The sequence below is a fragment of the Rousettus aegyptiacus genome, unplaced genomic scaffold, assembly GCF_014176215.1.
Source record: "Rousettus aegyptiacus isolate mRouAeg1 unplaced genomic scaffold, mRouAeg1.p scaffold_m13_p_9, whole genome shotgun sequence".
Lineage (NCBI taxonomy): Eukaryota > Metazoa > Chordata > Mammalia > Chiroptera > Pteropodidae > Rousettus > Rousettus aegyptiacus.
In genome coordinates this window covers 105232996-105254029 of record NW_023416312.1, presented here as the reverse complement: position 1 = coordinate 105254029, position 21034 = coordinate 105232996, and the positions used below count along the sequence as shown (strand labels likewise).

General features: G+C 45.8%; 1 protein-coding gene across 4 annotated transcripts in view; it reads right to left on the bottom strand.

Moving 5' to 3' along the window:
• The window catches only part of NHSL2 (NHS like 2), a 129688-nt gene that overhangs the window by 47160 nt on the left and 61494 nt on the right, over positions 1–21034 (bottom strand). Inside the window, exon 1 of one of the 4 annotated variants that reach the window (XM_016130687.2) lies at positions 12547–19079. The exons of 2 other annotated variants lie outside the window; for them this stretch is intronic. In XM_016130687.2, the coding sequence (XP_015986173.2) occupies positions 12547–12589 (43 nt within the window). In that variant the 5' untranslated portion in view covers positions 12590–19079. Of the gene's footprint in view, positions 1–12546; positions 19080–21034 lie in introns of those variants that run through there. One more of the 4 variants, XM_016130704.2, reaches the window with a different exon arrangement.

Below are 21034 nucleotides of genomic sequence, written 5' to 3'. Positions count from 1 at the left end.
TGGGAACACAGCTAAGCTGCCTCCTTACCTCTTCCGCACTCCCAAACATCAGTCCACTGTCAAGTTCTGTTGCTTCTACCTCCAAAATAGATCCAAAATCTGACCACTTCTCACTGGCACTGCTACCACCCTAGTCCAAGCTTTTATCGCTGGCAGAGCCTCTTAATAGGTTCCAGCTCCCTCTCCTGCCCTCTCATGCTGCACGGCAGCTGGAGTCAGCTTTTTAAAAAGAACACCACTATCTTGTCTCTCCTCGGCATAGACCTAGATGGTTGACTCTCCTCGCCCTCAAACTGAAAGCTTCTTGCCAGCAGGGACCTTGTCTGTTTTGCTCACTTCTATGTCCCTGGGCCTGGCCTCATACCTGGCATGTAGTGGACACTTATTTATTGAATGAAGGAATGAACTTTAACAACTAACCATTTGTGCAAGCGTTAAAGGTAAAGCTTGATGCTGGATAGACCTGTGTCATAGGTATTACTGTTCTCATTTTACGGGTGAAGATATCGCCCAAATTGACAGATAATGTAGAGCATTTCGAAACTCAGGTCACTGAGGGTCAAAGTGTATGCCTTCTGGCTACACCTCCTAGAGAGCTACACACCACACTGTGTAGGGGTATCACATCCAGAGACACTTTGACATTTCTTGGCTGTGTAAGGGGCCACTTTGCTCAGGCTTTTGGCACCCAGGGGCAGGCCATGTGGAGATTCTCTGCTCACCAGTGAAAGCAGAGTGAATCCTCAATCGGCCTTTCCTGGATGACTTGGAGAGCTACTAGAACTACATAACCTTATTTTCTGAATCTCAAATCAGGATTCCTGGCCTGACAAACAGAACCAAATAGCTGAAACTGGGACTTCTCTGAAAAATCCAGGGCACAGAGTTGCTGTACTCGTAACACATGACAGCTACATAATGGGCACTTCTTGGCTAATTCTTACCTAGTCACCTCAAGAAGATTCCTTTAAAAAGCCCTGTGTTTTGGGCCTCGTGTTTCTATACACAAAATTCTTCCCACCCACTCTTTTTGTTTCTTTAATTACTTCTCTACTCTCTCTTATTTTTTCGGTTAACCATTTTCTCCCTGGTCTGCCTCAAAGAGCTCCCAGGTCTTGCCTGCTGATGGATGCCACGAAAGGTTGAAACAAACAATAAGCAAATGTTCTTGGGAACCATGGCAACAGAGGCAATGGCAACCGGACCAAGCATTGAGGATAGCCCTTCCTAGTTTCTGTTTTAGATCAAGTGCTGCAGATAACGCCTGATGGCCCCCATTCTGTCACCAAATCAGGACAATGCTGCTTTCAGGAGACATCAAGACCAAGTTCTAGAAAGAACTTTGCAGGGCCGTTGCTTCACTGCACCTTTGTTGCAACGGCAGGGTCATGGTAAAGGCTGTTGCTGAATCCAGGATCAGATCTAACATTTGCCCCAAGCGCTCATCATGCTCAGAAAACTCAGATGGGCAGGCAGGCTCCAGCATTAGAGTAATGATAGCAAAAATTCAGTGGTCACTTTCTTGGGCCTGGAAGCTATGGATCATAACACTACCCAAGCAATCTACTCCAAGGATTGATACTGGAGTTTGAGAGAGAAGTTGTTCTCAGTGAACTGTAGCGTGAGATCTCTCTGATGTCCTGGGTGCCACTAAACAACATGGCGGGCTCCAGAAGGGCCTGTGAATTGTGTGAACCTTGGTTTCCTCATCTGCAAATAAAGGAGCAGCAGGAATCTCTGCTCTGCTTTTCTTTTCTTTTTATTTTTAGATGAACTATTTCAAGCATACAGAAAAGTATGAGGAACAAACACATTTCCCCACATTTGTCCCTGAACTTTTTTCTGATAGAAAGAAAATTTTACAGGTTTAGCTGAAGCACCCTGTGTACCTTCCAAGTACCATACACTATTTGATCCAGACTGTACTTTAACAAAACTATGTTTACATTAATAGTCATACACGTACACATGGGTATATGTACAGAAATGCTTCTTGCCCCACTGTTAGTAATAGGATGAAACTGAAAATACTCTCAAGACCCACTCATGGAGAACGGTGTAGATGACTAACCCCAGCGTGTACCTTGGACTTTGGAAGAAAGCTGTATTAAGCAAGCCCTTTCTTACCTACTTCCATGACTCCTGGACTGAAGAAATAACATTCCTCACAGCATAGGGCCAACTACCAGGAAATGGTTTGTAACTGCATGTGCATTAGATGGAGATGCCCTCACTACTGCCACCTGGGGGCCTGGCCAGAGTCCCATGTCTGCAGGGGAGGTGCCTCTCCTGGCAATCAATTCCAATAAAGTAGGGAAATAGTCCAGGGGATAAATTAGAACTCAGGTTGTGGAACTATCAGAAGGAGACAGAATGCATACGTATTTGAAAGGAATGTTAGTAAATTGATGAGATGGCTTGCTTCGTCCTAAAGCTGAATGACCAGCAGAAAGAAAAGAAAGGCTTTTGCCTTTGGCAGTGAGCATCAAGAAGAGGAAGTGTTTATGGTGGTGTTTGACTTGAAAAATTCATTTACTGGGAGCTTGACTGATAAAGCTGGAGGTTTAACTTTAAAAATTACTTTACTAGTCGCAAGAGATAATACCTCTTGAATACCTTTATGTATTAGGTACCAAAGTGGGCACTTTGCAGTCTGTGTCTAGACTAGTTTACCTACAACTATGCAAGGTAGATATTATAAGGCCCATTTCATTGGTGGGGACACCGAGAAGTCAAGAAACTTGCCCAAAGCTGCAGAGTCAGTGATAGTCAGGATTAGAACTCAGGTCTGTCTGGTGACAAAGCCAGCATTCTTCTCCATATAACATATCACACCTCTACACTTGGAGACTGAAGTATATTAGAAAGCCATGTAATTAATTTGTTAAGTTTGCATTGAAGCTGAAAGTATTCGGGAGGACTCTTACAATGCTCTGTGTTCCTGCCTCACCCATAAGCCTCTTCTGAATGAAATGAACAAAAGTGTTTCCTTAAGTTTGGATTTCTCTTTACTCATTCAACACATATTTTGCTGAGTGGCCACTCTATGCCAGGCACTGTTATTTTGGTCAAAACTGAACGGACTAGGGAGCCTGTGCCTGAGTCAAGGGTAGTTACTTTCTGGCTGGGTCTGAGAGACGAAATGAGGACCTGGAGCAATAGGGATGTTCCAGACTGCAGGGTGATCTACTGACTGAAAGAGAGTCCTTTGCTGGGGAATGCAATGTGGCGTCTACGTATGGAGGAGCACCGCAATGGGGTGGCCCAGAAGCCAGAAGATGCTCAGGGAGATAGCAGTAAGCGGAAGCCACAGCAAGCAGGTGAAGCAGGGCTGCGGGGAGCAGCAGGAGAGGTTGAGACAGAGAGAAGCTGAGGGATGGAAGTAGCAGACACTTGCTCGTCTTGCCCAGCACTCCTGCGACATCACTTGTGAGGAGTAGCAGCTGCCAGAGATGGCTTGCTGTCGTTCAGTTATGCACTAATCCTGACACTAACGCCTCGTCACCTAAAAGAACTGAAGCACACCCCTTTTCTTGCAACCTTTAAGACTCTGACCAACTTGCAGTCTCTGGGAAGCCAAACACATGTGAGCTGTGCCTCACGAAGCCTGGGCTTACACTTCTGCCCCTGGGTCTTAAGCTCTATAGTCCACCTTTGTGTGTGTGTGTGTGCGTGTGTGCGCGCGTGTGTGCATGTGTGTGTGTGTACATGGGGACAATGGCTGAAAATACGCCTTGCTGGAGGCCCCATTCTCCAGCAGAATGCCATCCAGGCTTCCCAGTCCTTGCTGGTGATGTACAGAAGCTGGAAGAGGCTGGCAAGAACCAGAAGAATCATGGGTAATTCCTAGGTGGGCTGTTATGAGAGCCCCAACTCGTGGGGAATAACTGAGCAACCTCCGCCCTCTCTGACCATACTCTCCACTAACTCACGTTTCCACTCTGTTCCCCTGGCACGGATGAAAAAGTCTGATAGGAAAAGAGAATATGGAGGAACAGGCACTCTCAGACATGGAACAACTTCTTTGGAGGGCGATTTGGCATTATCTATCAGAAATTTCAATGCACATTCCTTTTTATCCAACAATGCCACTTGTAGGAATTTATACTAGAGGTAAAGGGCATGTGAAGATGCATAAACAAAGATAGACATTGTAGTACTGTGCGTGATGGCAAAACACTGGCAATTACCTCCCCCTCAGTACAAGGCAGGTTAGATAAATGACCATTCGGCCACACAGTGGAATACTCTGCGGCTGTCAGTAGGAATCACATAGCCAGAGTATGCACTGATATGTAATGCTCTCTCTCTGCCTCTCCCTCGGTCCCTCTCCACAGACAGACGCACACTCTCACACACTCTTATATCTGTACACATCATGCCTGGAAGGACACACAAGAAACTGATATCTGTGCTTGTCTCTTGAGAGAAGAGGTGTTAAAGTGGGGGTTAGGGGTAGGCAGAAGGATTAGATTTTTCAGTAAATACTCTTGTATATTGTTGCATTTCTTCTGCCATGCGCATATGCTACTTTAAAGACATAAATGTAAAAAATAAAAGCAAAATTAATGGCAGAAGTTATTATCAGTAGGGTATTGGTTAAATAATTTGTGGTATATTCTTATTAAGGAATGCTATATGGCCATTCAAAAAAGAGCTATTTTGCTATAGAAAGATTTTCACATACATATGAAGTTAAAAATCAAGGCTCTGCACAAAACATATAATAGAATCCTATATATGTAAAAAGGTATGTACACACAAGTATGCATATTCATAGGAAAAAATCTGGGATGAGTCACAGCAGAGTGATAACAGCCTTTGAAAGAGACTGGAATTGGCAGGGAGGGGTGTAGAAGCAGAAGGGGGAGTTAAAGGTAGACCTGCATTTTTTACTCTATTTGTTGATTTTTTATTTAATGAATCTATTTTATTTTGCGATAATGACAATGCATAAGTGGTAAATAAATTATGAGGAGAACAAGAAGTCTGATCTTAGAGGAATCTGCATTCTAAAATTTGTTTTCCTCACATACAGCTCCGTTCAAGAGCTGCGGGTGATTTGTCACAACTGGAAGGCCCAGCGCCTCAGCCTGGTACCAGACGCCTCAGTGGCGCGGGCCCAGCTCGCCATCTCTCGCGCTGCATCTTCGCACTTTCCTCTGCGTGGTCCACTAGGCCTCCTCACCAGCCTCAAGCGAGTGTCCACCTTTCTCCCCTTATTCTATGAAGTAGGCAAGGAAGGTACTATCACTATTATTTTCATTTCATTGATGAGGAAACTGAGGGGTAAGGAGGCTTCTTGCTCAAGAAAACATAAGTAGAAAGTGGTCAAGAGAGACCTAGGTCTGCCGGACTTGCCTAGAACAGCCGTTTTCATTTTCCCAGCCAGAATGTAAGTCTCTGGAGGACAGGGAGTGTGTTTTCAATGTTTCCGTGGACACATACAGGATAAAGGGAAAGCCATTGGTGTTCTGACCAGAACTTTGTGGAAAAAGACAGGATACTCAATCAAGCAAATGGCATGTGGTGGGAACCTGCCAACTGCTTAGGTCACTGCTGTGTGCTAGAGGGTCACCAAAGCGGTAGTAGCTGTCCTCAAGGAACTTACTATTTTCAAGTGAGGCCAAACACACCAAACAATTAGTACGCAATCGAGTATGAAAGAAACGTTATTTGGGGTGGTACACGGATGAACTTTTTTCTTTAAATAGCATATCAAACCTGCAGATCTGGGCAAGTAAAAAGTTTTAAAACAGATTCACTTTTTAAATTAGAAAATAAGACAGATAAACAAAACTTTTGACAGTGGTCCACGAATGATTGAACTTTGAGCCAGGGCCAGAAAGTGGGAGTATCTGCCTGAGCAAAGGGCTGGGACTGACGGTGATGAGACTTGAAAGCTTTAACCAGGCTATATTCCAGAGGCTTCTGCAAGCCAGTTGAGGAAGTGTGGGCTGGATCAGGAGTCATTTAGAGTCTTTGTGTGGGAGGGACACAATGAAAGTGTGGACTGAACTAGGCCTCCGAGTGGCCCAGGAATACTCAGAAAATGCCATCAAGGTGTTGATGCGATATGAGAGTCATGAGAGTCAGGCCTTGAAGCTAAAGTTAAGATTCTTTCATGGACACCCACATGGGAGTTGTAGTTTCTCATGTATTATTTCAGGTGCTATGAAAATTTAACCAAAACTTGACAAGTGCCTTTCCAGGAACATATGAGAGCATCGTATATTGCTCGACTATTCACCATTGATTAAGACCACTCTGTAGAGTTAAAAGCTAACTTGCAGAAGAGTGATAAGTTGCAAATGATTGTTGTCTCGTACAAATAAAAATTATTTCTGAACAGTAGAAAAGATAGCCCCAAAAGTTAGTTTTATTATCCTGTAGAACTACCTAGTTTTGTATGTAACTTAAAAATCATTCCAGCATTCTCTTGAAGTCTTTCATATTTTTGGTCTCTTTCTCTTGTTCTTTTTTTTTTCTTGTTACTATTTTTATTATGATAAAATATATATCAAAATTTCCATTTAAATCATTTTAAGTGTATAACTCAATGCCATTAATTTTAATCACAATGTTGTACAACCATCTCCACTATTTCCAAAATTTTTTATTATTCCAAACAGAAACATTAAGCAGTAATTTTCCATTCCTCCCCTCTTTTTAGACCCTTATAACTTCCAGTCTACTTTCTGTCCCTATGAATTTGCGTACTCTAGATAGTTCATGCAAGTGGAATCAAACATTATTTGTTCTGTTGTGACTGGCTTTATTCACTGAACATAATATCTTCAAGGTTCATTTATGTTGCACTATGATTAGACCTTCACTCCGTTTTATAGCTGAATCATATTGCATTGTATAAGATATAGCACATTTTGTTTACTTAGTTATCTGTCGATGGATATTTGTGTTGTTTCAACCTTTGGACTGTTGTGAATACCGCTGCTCTGAATATTCATGTACAAGTTTTTGTTTTCAATTATTCGGGGTCTATAACCAGAGGCAGAATTCCTGGGTCTTATGGTAATTCTGTACTTAACTTTTTGAGGAACTGTCATATCCTAATATCTTTTAAAAACCAGCTTTACCACAATGCTGGTTTCCTCATCAGAGTTAAACAAGTCTTTGATACATGATCGCTATGTATTTCAATGAGAATCATGTTTTTAAATGCTTTGAAAATTACGCTGTGGTAAGGGTGATTTATTTACCTTGCAAATCTTTAAAGCATAAAGTTGATCTTTATATTTCACTTTGGCCACCATTGCTTACTGCGAGCACCATATGAAGAAGTAAAAAAAAAAAAAAGAGTAGAAACGAGGGCTCCCTTGCTTAACGTAGGAGGTCAGCATGGTATTTTGGCAGTCATAAAGAGAACGAATTTTAATTATGGCACTGTGACAGTGATGGCACCATGAAGTCACACAGGACCAGGTATGGACACAGAGCGTGCACATCTTTATTTTCACTGGGAACATACGAAGACTTTCTCCTCTGGAATACAGACTGACTGTTGTTTCCTTATAGTGTGGTGGCTTCTGCTAGGCAGAAAGGTGGGCAGAGAACACAGCCTAGGGAACGAGGAGGGTTTTCAGTTGCCTCTAAGTGGCTTTTTATTCAGACTATACAACACCCTCCCCTAAATCTCTCTTAGAGTATTAATACACATAAAATCTTATGTAGTCTTGGTTTCATACATTTTTAATGTTTCAAACCAAGAAAGTTTTCCCTTTTTGAGTAAGACTAAACTTTTAAAAACAAAAAACAAAAAACATATTTTCTTCCTCACAGCTCAAAAGGAACTAACAGGATTTGATCATAATTTTCTCACTTTTGAGACAAGCTATGAAAGAACAGATGAGTATGATGGAAGAATTTCACAGGTGGTTAAGGATGTGTAGGAAAAAAATAATAAAAAAGAATGTCACTGTTATAAATATGATCAGAATATATCTATTTCTGAAAGCGTATCAGGCAGATTAAGAACATAAAGGTAAAAACCTACTTTCTTCTGAAACCCTTATTTTTCTGTGGTAAGATGAAAGATATGCAACAAGCACTTTGCATGCTGCAAAGGACTGCACTTGGCTTTGAGAGGGCCTAGGTGTGTAGAGAGAGAAGCAAGAACAAGGTGTTGTGGAAACATCATCTTTTGTACACATTGTAGAACTTGTCACAGTGTTCTGGAATAGTCTCTTTGCTATTAGTAAATAGTCTCTTCAATTATACTAGAAATTCCTTGTGACTTGTTCGTCTCTATATTGTCCTTGCCTCTAGGCACAGTGCTTAGAACATCATATTCGGCCTCTCGTTCTTTTAACACACATTTATTATGGCCTTCCAGCCACCAACCCATGAGAACCATACTCTTCCCTCCAAATCACTATTTTTTTCTCCCTGCCTCTCGGGCGCTGAAGCTCCAGGGGGTCTGATGAGGCCCCTGATGTGGACACGGTGATGCACCCTCAGGTCTCCCCAGGACTCAGTGCTGCTGGCTGACAGTTCTCTTTGGGGATTGTCCAGCCACCTCCTCAGAGGATGCTGCCATGCCCAAGGCCAGGCTCACTCCCTGGGAGCAGCTTGCATCTAAGCACTGGTCCATGTGGTGTAGTATCGATGTCCAGTCTCTTCATCCTAACTCAGAATGACTGTGAAGGGCCAACCCAGTTCCAGAACTCGTCGTGGATCAGTTCAGTATGTCATTAGGATCGTGTCACAGCCCAAATTCTCCCTTGAACCAATCTGGCCTCCTTTCTTTAGAGCCCAGGTGTTAATCCCAAAGGTACCCCAATAAACTTCCTACATGTGACCTTCAACAGCTCCCCTGTGGCAGTCCCCAGGCTGGCTTTGTGGCCTCTGTAGGCTCTGATTTAGCATCTGGGAAGCCTCCATTCCAAGTGATCCCAGGAGCTGTGACGGTCCCCGTGGCCCAGTCACTATGCATAGGCCTCACTCACAGTTACATTTTTATTCTTTTCTCTATCTCCCTTTTTCCCTCCCTCTCCACCCCTCAAGTGTTTCTTATCAAATGCATTTGGAACTAACAGGGTGGAACATATAGGCCTGTAAGCAAATAACTATAGCAATGGAAGATAGTATGCAAGAAAAATGAATGAATCTCATACTTAGCTGAAGGAAAGCTTCCTAGAGGAGGGGTCCTTTGAACTGAGTCTTAAAGGATTAGTTGGGGTCTTATGGGTGGAAAACGCATGGGGGAGAGAGAGGTATTCCAGACGCAGGGTACAGCATGCTTAAAAACTGGCAGGCTTGGAAGAGTGTAGGCTAAGGGAGGGAGGAGAATAAGGGACGTTAGTAGGGGCGGACCACACAAAGCCTTATAGGCCACACTGAGGAGCCTGGTGCCAAAGGAATGTCACATTCCAGCGTTGCCTAAGCTTTAGCCATTTCAGTGGTACTTTGCCGAGTTGTGCCATGAGTGAGCCCCGCCGCCTCTGTTTACTATTTGCTTTATCTTTTTCTCAAAATGATTAAATAAATGCTTAAATAATGCTTAAATAAATTTATTTTTAAAAAATTTAATATGGCAACAACAACAACAACAAAGGAGGATCATTTCTCATAAATAGAAAGTAACTGTAAAAATAAATACAAAAGAAACAGAACAGAATAATTAAATTCTGTGTAGATGCTGTTGTGTGTCAATGTCTTTGAGCCTGAGGCCTGCTCTAGCTTGGTTCCAAAAGATTAGCAAGCGTGATAGAGGTTGAAGAATAGCACCATGCTGAGACTTTCTCCTTGATGTAATCAGAAAGCTGAGAGGAGAAGGAAAGGAGGATCGTTTTCTCATCATGTAATTCAATGTTCTTTAAAGCCGTACCATGTACTGTTAAGATCACTCTGGAGTTCCCCACCTTACCACCAGCTGACTGTGAAAGCAGTTGGTAAACAAAATGTCCTACAAACATTGTTGTTATTACCACTCTATTGCTTTGTTCATTGACTCAGGGACAGTCACTTCTTTGTAACTGTCCCTTCATTAGCTCAGTGAAGATTTCCAAACCAGTGCCTGTGGCCACCTTTATGCTCCACCTTGTGGGGGAGAAAGCAGCAATGGTGTGCTGGGGACAGGGCCAGGACCCTGGGAATCCAGGCTCTTGGAACTTGGGGGCCCTTAGAGAGTATCCTATATTCCCACTTTATAGCTCGGAAACTTGGACCAGAGGAGGAAAATGATTTGTGCTTAAATAAATTTTTAAGTCCAAGCCCACAGAGGGGGAAGAGAGAAAACAAAGAATAGTCTAGCTTGTTGTTTGAAGCTACTTGTCCCAGGAGTTGCCATCTAAGAGGCAGAAGAGAAAGGATGTGGGAGCAGAGTTGGGGAGAAGTAAGTCCATTATGCCTGAGAGCACAGGGGCACTGTCAGAAATGAACCTGTTGGAGTCCTTAGCCATGGGATGAGGTTGCGAGGGACTGGGGCCTGTGTGTGGGCAGTGAGGAATGCGCATACGAGTGGCTTAAAGTGTTTGCAAAAGATACTCAAAGAAGTCAGGGAGGCCAGCTTATCAGAACTGCTCCAAAGGGCAGTGCCAACTCAGCTAGGACATCTTGGGACTGTGCAAAGCAACATGGGTTTGGGGTTCGCCAGACCTGAGTTCAATTGTAGTTCTGTCACTTTCTAGCTGTGTATGGCTTTGAGCAAGACACTGACTGCTCTAAGCCCATCTCCTCATTGGAGTATGATGTACGTAATAATAGTACCAACATCGTAGGGCTGTCATGAGGATCACACGAGGTGATATATGCAAAGCTTCACATACAGGGCCTGGCACGTTATTTAGTGGTATTTAATGTTACTTCCTCTTTCACTCTGAGAGCTCTGATGACACATTTTCTTTTCTCCTGACTCCGTCCGCTAACCCAGACTGGCAGCCAAGACCTTCTGGCTCTGTCCTCTGTCCTATTCTTGTGCTTAACTGGCTGTCCAACTTATTTGGTTAAGGAGTCTTTCAAGTATTTGCAGATAAGAAAGCTTAACGGGCATGCTCCAGAGGGTGGGATGGGGACCTCCTTCACCTAGACACTGAGGGGAAGGTGGGTGCTCGGAGCAGAGGGTTGGCTAAGCAGCCTGTACCATCCCTTTGGAAGAACAAAGAAAAAGCTGTGGTGTCCTGGGGCATTAGGAAGCAGTGCCTGGAGCAAGTCCCTTCATTAAAGGCTACAAGGCAGAAGGTTAAGTATAGCTCTTTCCAGTTGTCTAGAACATAGATTTATAAAATATTAGAGCTATGTTAGAGTGAGGAATGATCTTATGCCTGCTCTGTTTTAGAGAGTAGAAAGAAGGCAATAAAGAAGGGAAATAAATCTGGACTTTCACTAGAGGGTGGTGAGTGGCCACTGGAGGACTGTGAGCAGCTGGGTCTGTTTTTTAAACTCTTGCCCTGGCTGAAGAGTGCAGAACAGGCTGGAGAGGGGAAAAAGTGGGAGCAGGGAGTCCAGCAGGATGGAGCGAGATGGGGCGGGCGGCAGACTGGGTTTCAGCCATTGAGGTGGAAGGAGGGAGCCCACTGCAGGATGTGGCCAGGACTGCATTGCTCTTGAGGTGGGCGCCTCCTCCCTTCCTCCTCAGAAGAGGAAGGCCAGCTTGCTCTGTGACTGTGATACCCTGACCCGTCGTTTCTTTTCAAGGCAGACCTCACCTATCCTCTTCATCCTCAAAGACCTGAAGACCAAAGACCACATTCCCCTGATTCTTCTCCATGCCACAGAGCTTGCGGCCCTCACAGTATTTCGTTCTCAGTCCCATCACTCCGCTTTTTCAAACTCGTGTAGCTCAGAAAGTCCCCTTGAGCCTGCTCCTGCCACAAAGGAGCAACTAGAACACCTCCCCCGCCCTGGCCATCCTCTTCACAGAAGCCAGGGAGGGGTCCTGGTGTGGCTCCAGTTGCTGAACTTCATTTCACCCTACTGCCAGGAGTTCTGGCTTGGACTGTGATTAGGAAGCACTTCATCCCTCGATAGTAACCTGTGTGGACAGACCACTGATAGGCACCCCTTTCCTGCTCCATGGTTCGGTATTGCAAAAAATAAAAATAAAAAACAAAAACAAACGAAAAAACGCACACTAAAAAACAAAACAAAAACTCCCACCGTTTTTTGTGGAACTTCATGAGGTGTGTAAACCCCAAGATTGACTGATATGGTATTTTCCACCATCCAAGGGATAAGGTCTGAGAAAGCATGTTAAGTTGATCTACAGAAAGTAAGAGATGCAGCATCTCTACACATGCACACACTCACAATTCCTTGATCACTTTTCTTGCCCGTTTGGGATTCCAGCTTATCAAGATTTGGATGTGATCACATCCACCCTCTCCTCCCCGGAGCCACCCAATTTTGAATTCCTTTCATAGCACCTCCGCCAAGCGGCCAGCCTGCCCCTCCCTGCAGACCTCTAGTACTGGGGTGCCCCCCCTCCACATGGCCAGGCTGCCTCAGAAAAGCTCTGACTACAGAAACCCCCTCCCCAATTCCTTCCCATGACCCTCTCCGGGGAAAGCAACCCTAGCCTCCACTCACCTCCCCGGTTCCAGAAGAGGGTGATAGCCTGGGCTCTCTCCATCTGAGTGTTGCGGATGGCCAAGGCGCTGCATCCAGCAAATCCTCGTGCAAGGGGGATATGTGTGGTGGGCACACACAGTGGGCAACGAGCTAATGGGCTCTAAGTTCTTCTAAAGCCCGTCCCCAGGTTCCTCAGTGGCCACTCAGGGACTCTTCCTCATCCTGTTTCCCAGCGCCCTGGCTGGGTCACTTTGGCCCCATTGGTCACATGATCCGTTGCCCCGTGAAGTTGTCCCTGGGCTGCCTGGCCCAGGGAAAGTGATGCAGGATTCAAAAAGTGACTTTCCTTTCTCTCTTTTCCCACCCCCGTCCACCCCTACCAGCTGCCCACACCCACATCGGTCCCTTCAGTCCCGTTACGGCAGACCAGTGGGGAGCTGAGTTGCTCTTGTCTTTCTCTGGGTAGGGTTCTCGGCCAAAAGCCCGAGTCAGAGCCGGCAGAGGGCTGTGCTCCCGCTCGCCCAGCGGCTGTCCTGCAGCAAGGGGAAATGAGCAGGAACTGGCTGTCTGAGTCAGCGCCCCTGGTCTATTGTCACTGCGTGGGCCCCTTCCTTCCCAGAGGAGAGACGTGTACAAAGATAGGCCTTGTTTTTTGCGAGTCTCTCTTGCACACACACACACACACACTTTCTCTCTTGGCCTGCAAAGAGTTGGTGCACTACAGCTGGATACCATTCAATTGTTTCCCAAACTCCTAGTGGGTGCATGCAGCATCGTCACGACAAACAGTGGACTCAATGATGACAAGTCTGTGTGGCAGGAGGAAACCAAGGCTCAGAGAAGGAAAGGGGCTTCCCAAGATCCCAAACTGTGACAACAGTAAGATTTGGAGCCCAGCCTTGCAAAGGCTATTTCCCAGGGCACAAAGCATGAAAGAACAGTTGGCTTTAAAACTTTTAAAACATATCTTTTTCAAATTTGTTTCTGTGTGTTTAGAAGGACAAGAGACCAGGAAACAAGTCACATGTGCCAGCAGCTTATTACAAAGGGACTCCATGACCATACAGGCAAAATGGGCAGAGTCGGAAGAGAGGCACGACAGGTTCTTGCTCACACAGTGAAGAACCTTCTCTTTTCCTTTTTTTTTTTGGCTAGAGATGCAGAGAGACAAGGAAGCAGCTTGAGGAACCACTTTGTTACCTTGAGGCTTCCAAGCACCTCCTGTACTGACAGGATCCAGCTCCTGGGGCGCAGGGCCTCAGCTGGGGGTCTCTGGAGGCCACACAGGACATCCTTGTCAGCTTGGTACCAAAATCCATTGACAAAGGCTGAGATGAAAGTATCAGACAAGGAGGATGCGCTGCGCCTCCCCGAGGCCCAAGCAGTGAATATTCTCTGTGGCAAGATCAAGAGCAGAGCTTTGGCCAGGCCGCCTGCCCAAAGGCCGGACCACAGCAGGTTAAGGAGGGAAGTGGGAGGGGAGGGGGGACACCTCTCAGGAAGCTTGGCTGTGGCTAGAGAGGAAAGAGATAAGAGCCGATGCTAGACGGAGAGTCAGACCTTCAGCTCGGAGTTAGATGTCTATCAGGATGAGAGAGATGCTTCCACAAAAAGTGCCACTCACCCCACCCTACGTACTCCCCGCTGGCTGAACTTCATCTCAGGCCAATTAAACAGAATTTCTCAGGGGTGGAGCCCAGGCATTGACAGTGTTTTCAATCTCCCTGAGTTGAGAACCATGGCACTAATTCTTGGTAGAGACTGAAGCCCACTCTCAGCCCAGCTGATGGGTGGACAGCAAAGCGGGCCTGACTGCCTCAGTTCTTTCACGTTCGCAGATTAGCACGATGACCAAGAGGACAGACTTGGGAGCCCTATGGCCTGGGCTGGAATCCTAGTCTCACCCGTGTGCCCTTGGGCTAGATACCTAACGTTTATGAGCCTCAGTTTCTAATCTGTAGATCAATTGCATAATTTACCATTTCTAATCTATATACTCTCCTTAGGAGATAATAGAAGTACCTATACCATAAGGTTGTTGTGTGGATCAAATGAGTTGATACCTACAAAGTAGTGCCTGGCTCTACAGAAGCTGCCTCTGTCTTTGAGAAACCTTCCCGAATCTCCACCTAAAGCTCATGAGTGCCTCCCTTCGAAAACATTATCAGTCCTGCCCTCAACTTGATGTCTCATCAGCCATCATCCCCAGCCTGCCTCCAACGGGCCTGAGTCTGTCATTCCCTGGAAAGCCACTTGCTTGAGCAAGGTCCTGGGCTGGGTCAGAATAGTTCAAAATAGTAGTGGTGCACTAGAGATGGCATGTACCTTTTGCATCCTGTGTGGCGCAGGAGGTACTTCTTCTCTGAGGCCAACCTAAAAGGCCTAAACAGCACTCCCCCACCTCCAGGTCTACAATTTCCACAAAAGAAACTCGTGGAGGTGGCTCTGTGCCTCCCTCCCCAATGCCAGAAATGACTCAGAGAACACACTCTACCCAGATGGCAGGGAGCAGTTGGGAGCCTCATCCTGTTCCCAGGACCCCACACCCCTCCATCTATACTCTTGGAGAATTTGACAGGAGACTGACTTTTAAATGAAAAATTTGCTGTTGAGACAGATGAACGTTTCGTAAAAGACCATTAACTCCACAGGGATGCAGATGACACTTAGGAGGCTACACCGACTCAAATGTTTGAAAGTACTGCATGGGGGTGATGCAGAGCTGACTGTCAGCATACAGGACCCCCAGCCAGGGACATCTTCCCTTGTCATTTCAAGCATCTTTTTTGCCTCTTCTCAATGTCTGAGCCTTGCCTGGTTTCTCCCAGCTTCATAGTGGTTATATGTACCTGGCCGTGTGGCACAGGATGTCTCCACCATGGTGATGAGGAAATCCCAGAGGGCATGAGGACAACTCTTGAGCAGTGTTGATGGCAGTGTGTGTGTGTGTGGGGGGAGGTACAGAACAGCTGGACTGTGGCCCACATCTACCTCCGAGGCTGGATTACCTTGGGGACATCACCTTGCTTCTGTGGGTCTACAAAATGAAAGGTTCGTAGGAGACTAGTGGTTTCCAAGTGCACATCTCACCTTCGGTAAAATACCTGGGTCCCACCATGATAGACAAAAAGTTTGCTGTTCAATGTCGACATGCTAAAATACTACTACTACTCACTGTGCTTCCCCAATACTCTGTCCACATTCTTCTCGGCATCTGCTGAGAAGCTCTGGATCAGTAATCTCTAGAGACCCTGGTACTCTAACAGTTCGAGGCAGTAGTAATGACAGCACACCATGCTCTTTGCTCACGCTTCACACGCAGCACCTTATTTAATCTTCACAACCACCCTATGAGGTAGGCACTATGAATCCCAGCAGACCAAGGAGGTATCAGAGGCTCCCACAGCTTAATTCACTTGCCTAAAGCTAGTTAGTGGCCAAGTGTCTCTGAGAACCCAAGCAGCTGTAGAAGTTTTCCACATGTTCTTTATCAATTATTCTAATCTTCTCACCACAAAGCTTAAGCATTTTCGACGAGCAGGAAAACCCGCAACATTTCCCAAATTATTCCCCAACCATGGCTGAAACCAGAAAGCTTTAATTGCTTAATCAAATTTCAATGGCACCCAGCACTCAGAGCAGACAAAGTGGCTGCCACCTGAAGCCACCCAGCAGCACAGGCGCAGCTTGGCTTTGCTGTCAACTCAGTTGGGACAGTGTCAAACAGTACCTAATATTTTTATTTCAAAGTATTTGTATATATCCTACAATAAGGCATTCCAGTGTGCAACGCTTTACACCTGACGAAGCCCTCACAAACCTCTCGCGTCATTTGCTGCTCACCTCAGCCCTTTAAGGAGGTGGCAGTTGATATTATTTTCACATTGCAGATGAAGAAACCAAGCAGACAAGGGTGAAATAACTTCCCCCAAAGAACCAAAGTGAGGCTCAGAGCTTAGATTCAAACTCGAGGCTGCCCACACAAAAGCCACACATCTCCCCATTCCCTGTAGCTGCCTCTGTTTTGGCATTTCTGTCTTTCAAGTGTGTTCGCTAGCTCAGGGAATTGATACGATTTGGTCTCTCAGCTCAACAGAATGATTTGCCAGTGTAATTGTTCTATGTGTTAATGATTTTTATTTTTCATTGCACAAAAACAACATTATAACAACATTAATGGAAGTCTAAGGGAAAGAAAAAATCACCAGCGAGCCTGCCACCCGCAATAAATCACTTTTTGCTTTTCCCACAATTCCCTTCCAGTCCTTGCTCATGGGCAGACATACTTTCCACCAAGATTCTAAAGCTCTGCATAGATACACTTTTGTATTGTGTCTTTTGTATGTCATGCTTTGTCCACGTTACTCTACAGTCTTCATAATTGGCCCTTTAGTGGTTCTAGTAAAGTTGGACACGTCACATTTATTTAGCCATTTCCCTGTTATTTAACATCGGGATGGCCATTGTGCTTTTTCATACTCACTTTTTTGCTTCTTTCTAGTTCTGGCCCAGGGAACGTGGGAGTATTGTGACTGGCCTCAAGCCCCAGGGCTCATGTATCTACCTCTGACGCATCTCTCAGTGTGGGATGTGAGGAGACCAGGAAATATTTTGTTTGGTGGTCTAGAGTTTCAATTTCTTCCATATGGTCTCATGGGCTCATTATGTTAGGTTAGGAAATATGTCTTGGGGAGGAAGCCCCCTAGGCAATAGGGACCACTTCACTCCCTCATAAGCCTCTGCCACTTCAGTGTCTGTCATATGGAAATCAAGGATTGTGAGAAATGAGTTTGTGAATATGGTAAGGCCAGGTCAGGTATGAAGTACCATGAGATGATGTCCTCATTTTGTTTAGGCATAGAGAAGAGTAGACTCGTTTTCATCTTAAAACACGGGGTACGTTGCTCGCACTGCTGGCGTGGCTGCTTAGGGGCAGTGGAAAGCAGCATTATACCAGATCTTCCATCTGAAGCCCCTCTCAACACCTTGTTTAGGCTTAAATTCAAGAATCCCTCTACTTTATTTCTACCTCAGGAATCCTCATCTCTAGCTTCTAGACCCAACACAGAGCCTCCAACGAGTTGTTATTCCAACAACACAAACACACCATCAAAGAAACATATGGTGGGGCTTCTACAAGGTGGGGAATCGCAGTCCTGGTTGCCATAGAACCCTTTTCTCACCATACCCAGTCTCCAGGGTTACTAACTCCTGCCACAGATACAAAGATACTGAGAAGCACATGTCATGCCGTAAGAGGCACAAACTCGACAGACATACTGGGGCTCACATCCGGACTCGGAAGCTCCCTGGTTATCAGAGCATGGAAAAGCTCTCCCCCCGAGTCTCAGTTTTCTCATCTGTAAAATGGCATCAACTATCCCCGAGTGGAGGTGTTTTTGAGGGTTAAGTAGAGTTGTGGATGGAAAGTGCTGGCAGACTATAGGTGTGTTGCGTTGGTTCCCTTTCCCTCCTCGGTGGGACACTAGTTGAAACAGATGGTGCCCGTGTGCACAGGTATGCGCATGCTATGCAGTCATGGTGGCGTGAGTACACATCTTCCCCATATAGATTAACAGAGTCATAGGGCTACACTTCCCCAAGAGGTGAAAACGGGTGTGAAAGTTAGAGAGAAATCAATTCCAACTCATGCGCCTGGCAGGCAAGGCTTTGGAGCATCAAAGCAACCTATGTTCTAAGTCATGCTGGGCTACCACATGCTGTGACAACCCTACTGCTACCCCACTCCATCCATGCCCACTTGGCAGCTGCATTGGCTGCTGGGAGCAACTCAGCCTGGCTGTTTCCTGCGGTCCCCCAAATATGTTGGGCTCACTTCTGGTTCCATTCTCATGGCAAAACCCATGGTGTTTCTCCAACTGCAATCATAATTATTCTTGTTTCACTTGAAAATCAATTTCAACTCTCTATAAACTTTCCTAGCTATCTCATATCACATCTTCTCAACCTCCCTGGGGGTGTGTGCTAAAGATACCCCCTAAAGATTCGTAGCTTTTTATAGCTGAAGGATGTAGGTAGTGGAGGTGAATGACTTGCCTAAGATGTCACAGGCAAAGCAGATCAGAACCCAAGCCTTCTACGTTCTGCTCAATGGCTCTTTCCCACCCTTTGGTAAACAAGTTTTACCCTTGCCCTCAAAAAGCTCACATTTTACTAGCGGAGATAAGCACGCAACAACAATCATAAAACTGACAATGCCTGAAAGACAATCTGAAAAGGGTACAAACTGTATGATCCCAACTCTATGACATTCTGGAAAAGGCAAAACTATGGAGACAGTGAGAGGATCCGTGGGTGGCAGGGGTCAGAGGAGAAGGGAGGAGGAAGACGGGAGCACGGAGGGCTTGCAGGGCAGTGCAAGTAATCGATCTGACACTGCGATGCTGGACACACGTCATTAGACATTGGTCCAGACCTGTAGATCCTACACCACCAAGCGGGAACCCTGATGTCAGCCAGGGGCTCGGGGCGAGGACGTTGCATCCATGTAGGTTCATTGGTTATAACAAACGTGTTGTCCCATGGGGGACGGTGATGGTGGGGGAGGCTGTGCGTGCGTGGGGGGGAGCAGGGGGTGTATGGGAACTCCATGCGCTCTCCACTCAATGTTGCTGTGAGCCCAAAGCTTTTATATAAAATTAAAGTCTTAATAAAAAAGGCAATGTAAGCAATGATAAAATTACGTACAAGTTACTAAATTAGTACAGAAGAGGGAAGGATGAAATCCGTAAATATTTTATGGAGGAAGGAGGTCAGCCGGGGAAGGCTTTAGAGAAGACATGACACACAATCAGTGATTTGAAGGATGAACAGGAAATTGCCAAGAGAAAATAGGGGTTACAGTTGGGGGTGCATTCCGGCAGAGGAAAGTGCATCTGTGAAAGCACAGAAGTGCTGAAAGGGCACGGTGTGTTTAGAAAGCCCGAAGTCATCCTAGATGGCTGAATCATCAGGTTCAATAAGAAGTGACAGGAGGTAAGTTTGGAGAAGTAGGTGGGGTCTGAGCCTGGAAGATCTCTAAGTCGTGCTAAGGAACATATACTTTACCCCAGAGACTGGTGCTTCCCAAAGCTCAGGCAATCATGTCTCACATCCTCATCTTTTTTCTTTTCCATGTACCCCCTGTACTATTATTTATTTACTCGACAATTTTATTTTAAAAGATTCACCTTTAGAACATTTAATCTTGCCCTACTTAAAAATATATGAGAAACTGTGGGTTGAATTTACTAGCTACATTTCGTTCTAATATATATTAAAATATAGACAGAACTCTGAAAGGTAACAAAAATTTTCTCTATACCACCTTCAAATAATGCCCTGGGACACCAGGGGCAAGCAGGACATACTTTGGGAGCAATCTTGATCTCCCTTCCCCGTATTACTAAGGTTTGGGTTCACAGCAAAGAAGTGCACTCCTAGGCATGGCCGCGAGGAGGGCTAAGGTGGAGGCAGGGAACCTAGTTTTTTAACAGGCCAGAGTTAACAAAAGTCTGGACTCAGGCATTGACAAGCGACAAGAGGAAGGTCTGTCAGGTGTCGGAGGATGACTGAATAGTAAATACTTGTCGAATGGATGATGGATGGATGGGTGGATGGGCGTGTGAGTGAAAACGGAAAGTGTGATGTGAGGGAGAGAGAGGATTGGAGGATGGCTCCCAGGCTACTTGTTTGAGGTGCTGGAGAGATGGTGGTGTCACCAAGAGAAAATGGAAGACAGAAAGGGGTAGAAGTGGTGTGAGAAGATGTGCTTACTTGAGAATGAGGTTGTTTTGGGACATTTGGGGTGCAGATGGAGCAGCTGACTACATTAGTCTGAACTAGAGATAGAGATTTGGAGGCCAAGCATATAGGAGTGGTCTCTGGGGATGGCCTTGACCACCAGGGGACACAGTACACAGAGAGGAGACACAGAGCTCTGAGGAAAGGACATTTGCAAGTAAGGGTGGGCAACGTAAGAGATACTTTCTTTCTCCATGAACTTCCCTGGTAACCTCAGGACAGACCTACCTCTCATAGTCAGGGCCTCACTTCCTCCATTTTGACCATTAGCTGTTTCCTATGCTTGTCTCTTCAACTTGACCAGTCTGTGTGCAGCCCAGGGCTGGGAGACTAACCGGTCCCTCTGGATAGCCCAGTGGGGGTGAGTGATTAACCAAGGCTTCGGGGACTGCCTAGGGATGGCGAGTGAGCGGTGCAGTGCTGGGAGAAGGCGAAGGCTAGGAGGCACAGTGGGAAAGAGAGGGAGAAGTAGTCATGAGGCCACTTCCTGACGTTGCCAGAAGCTGATCCAGTACCTACTACCTCCAGGATGACCCTGGACTGTAGCTGGCACTGAAGATACAGAGCCATTTCTAAGAAATGAGATGGCAGCCAGTAACTGTCCTGAGCTGTAGCAGTAGCAGTTATGAGGAAGGAATCCTCCAGCTCCTGTACTGGGCTGTACGGAGCATCTCCATGTAACACCAGCAAGTCCTGAGACTCC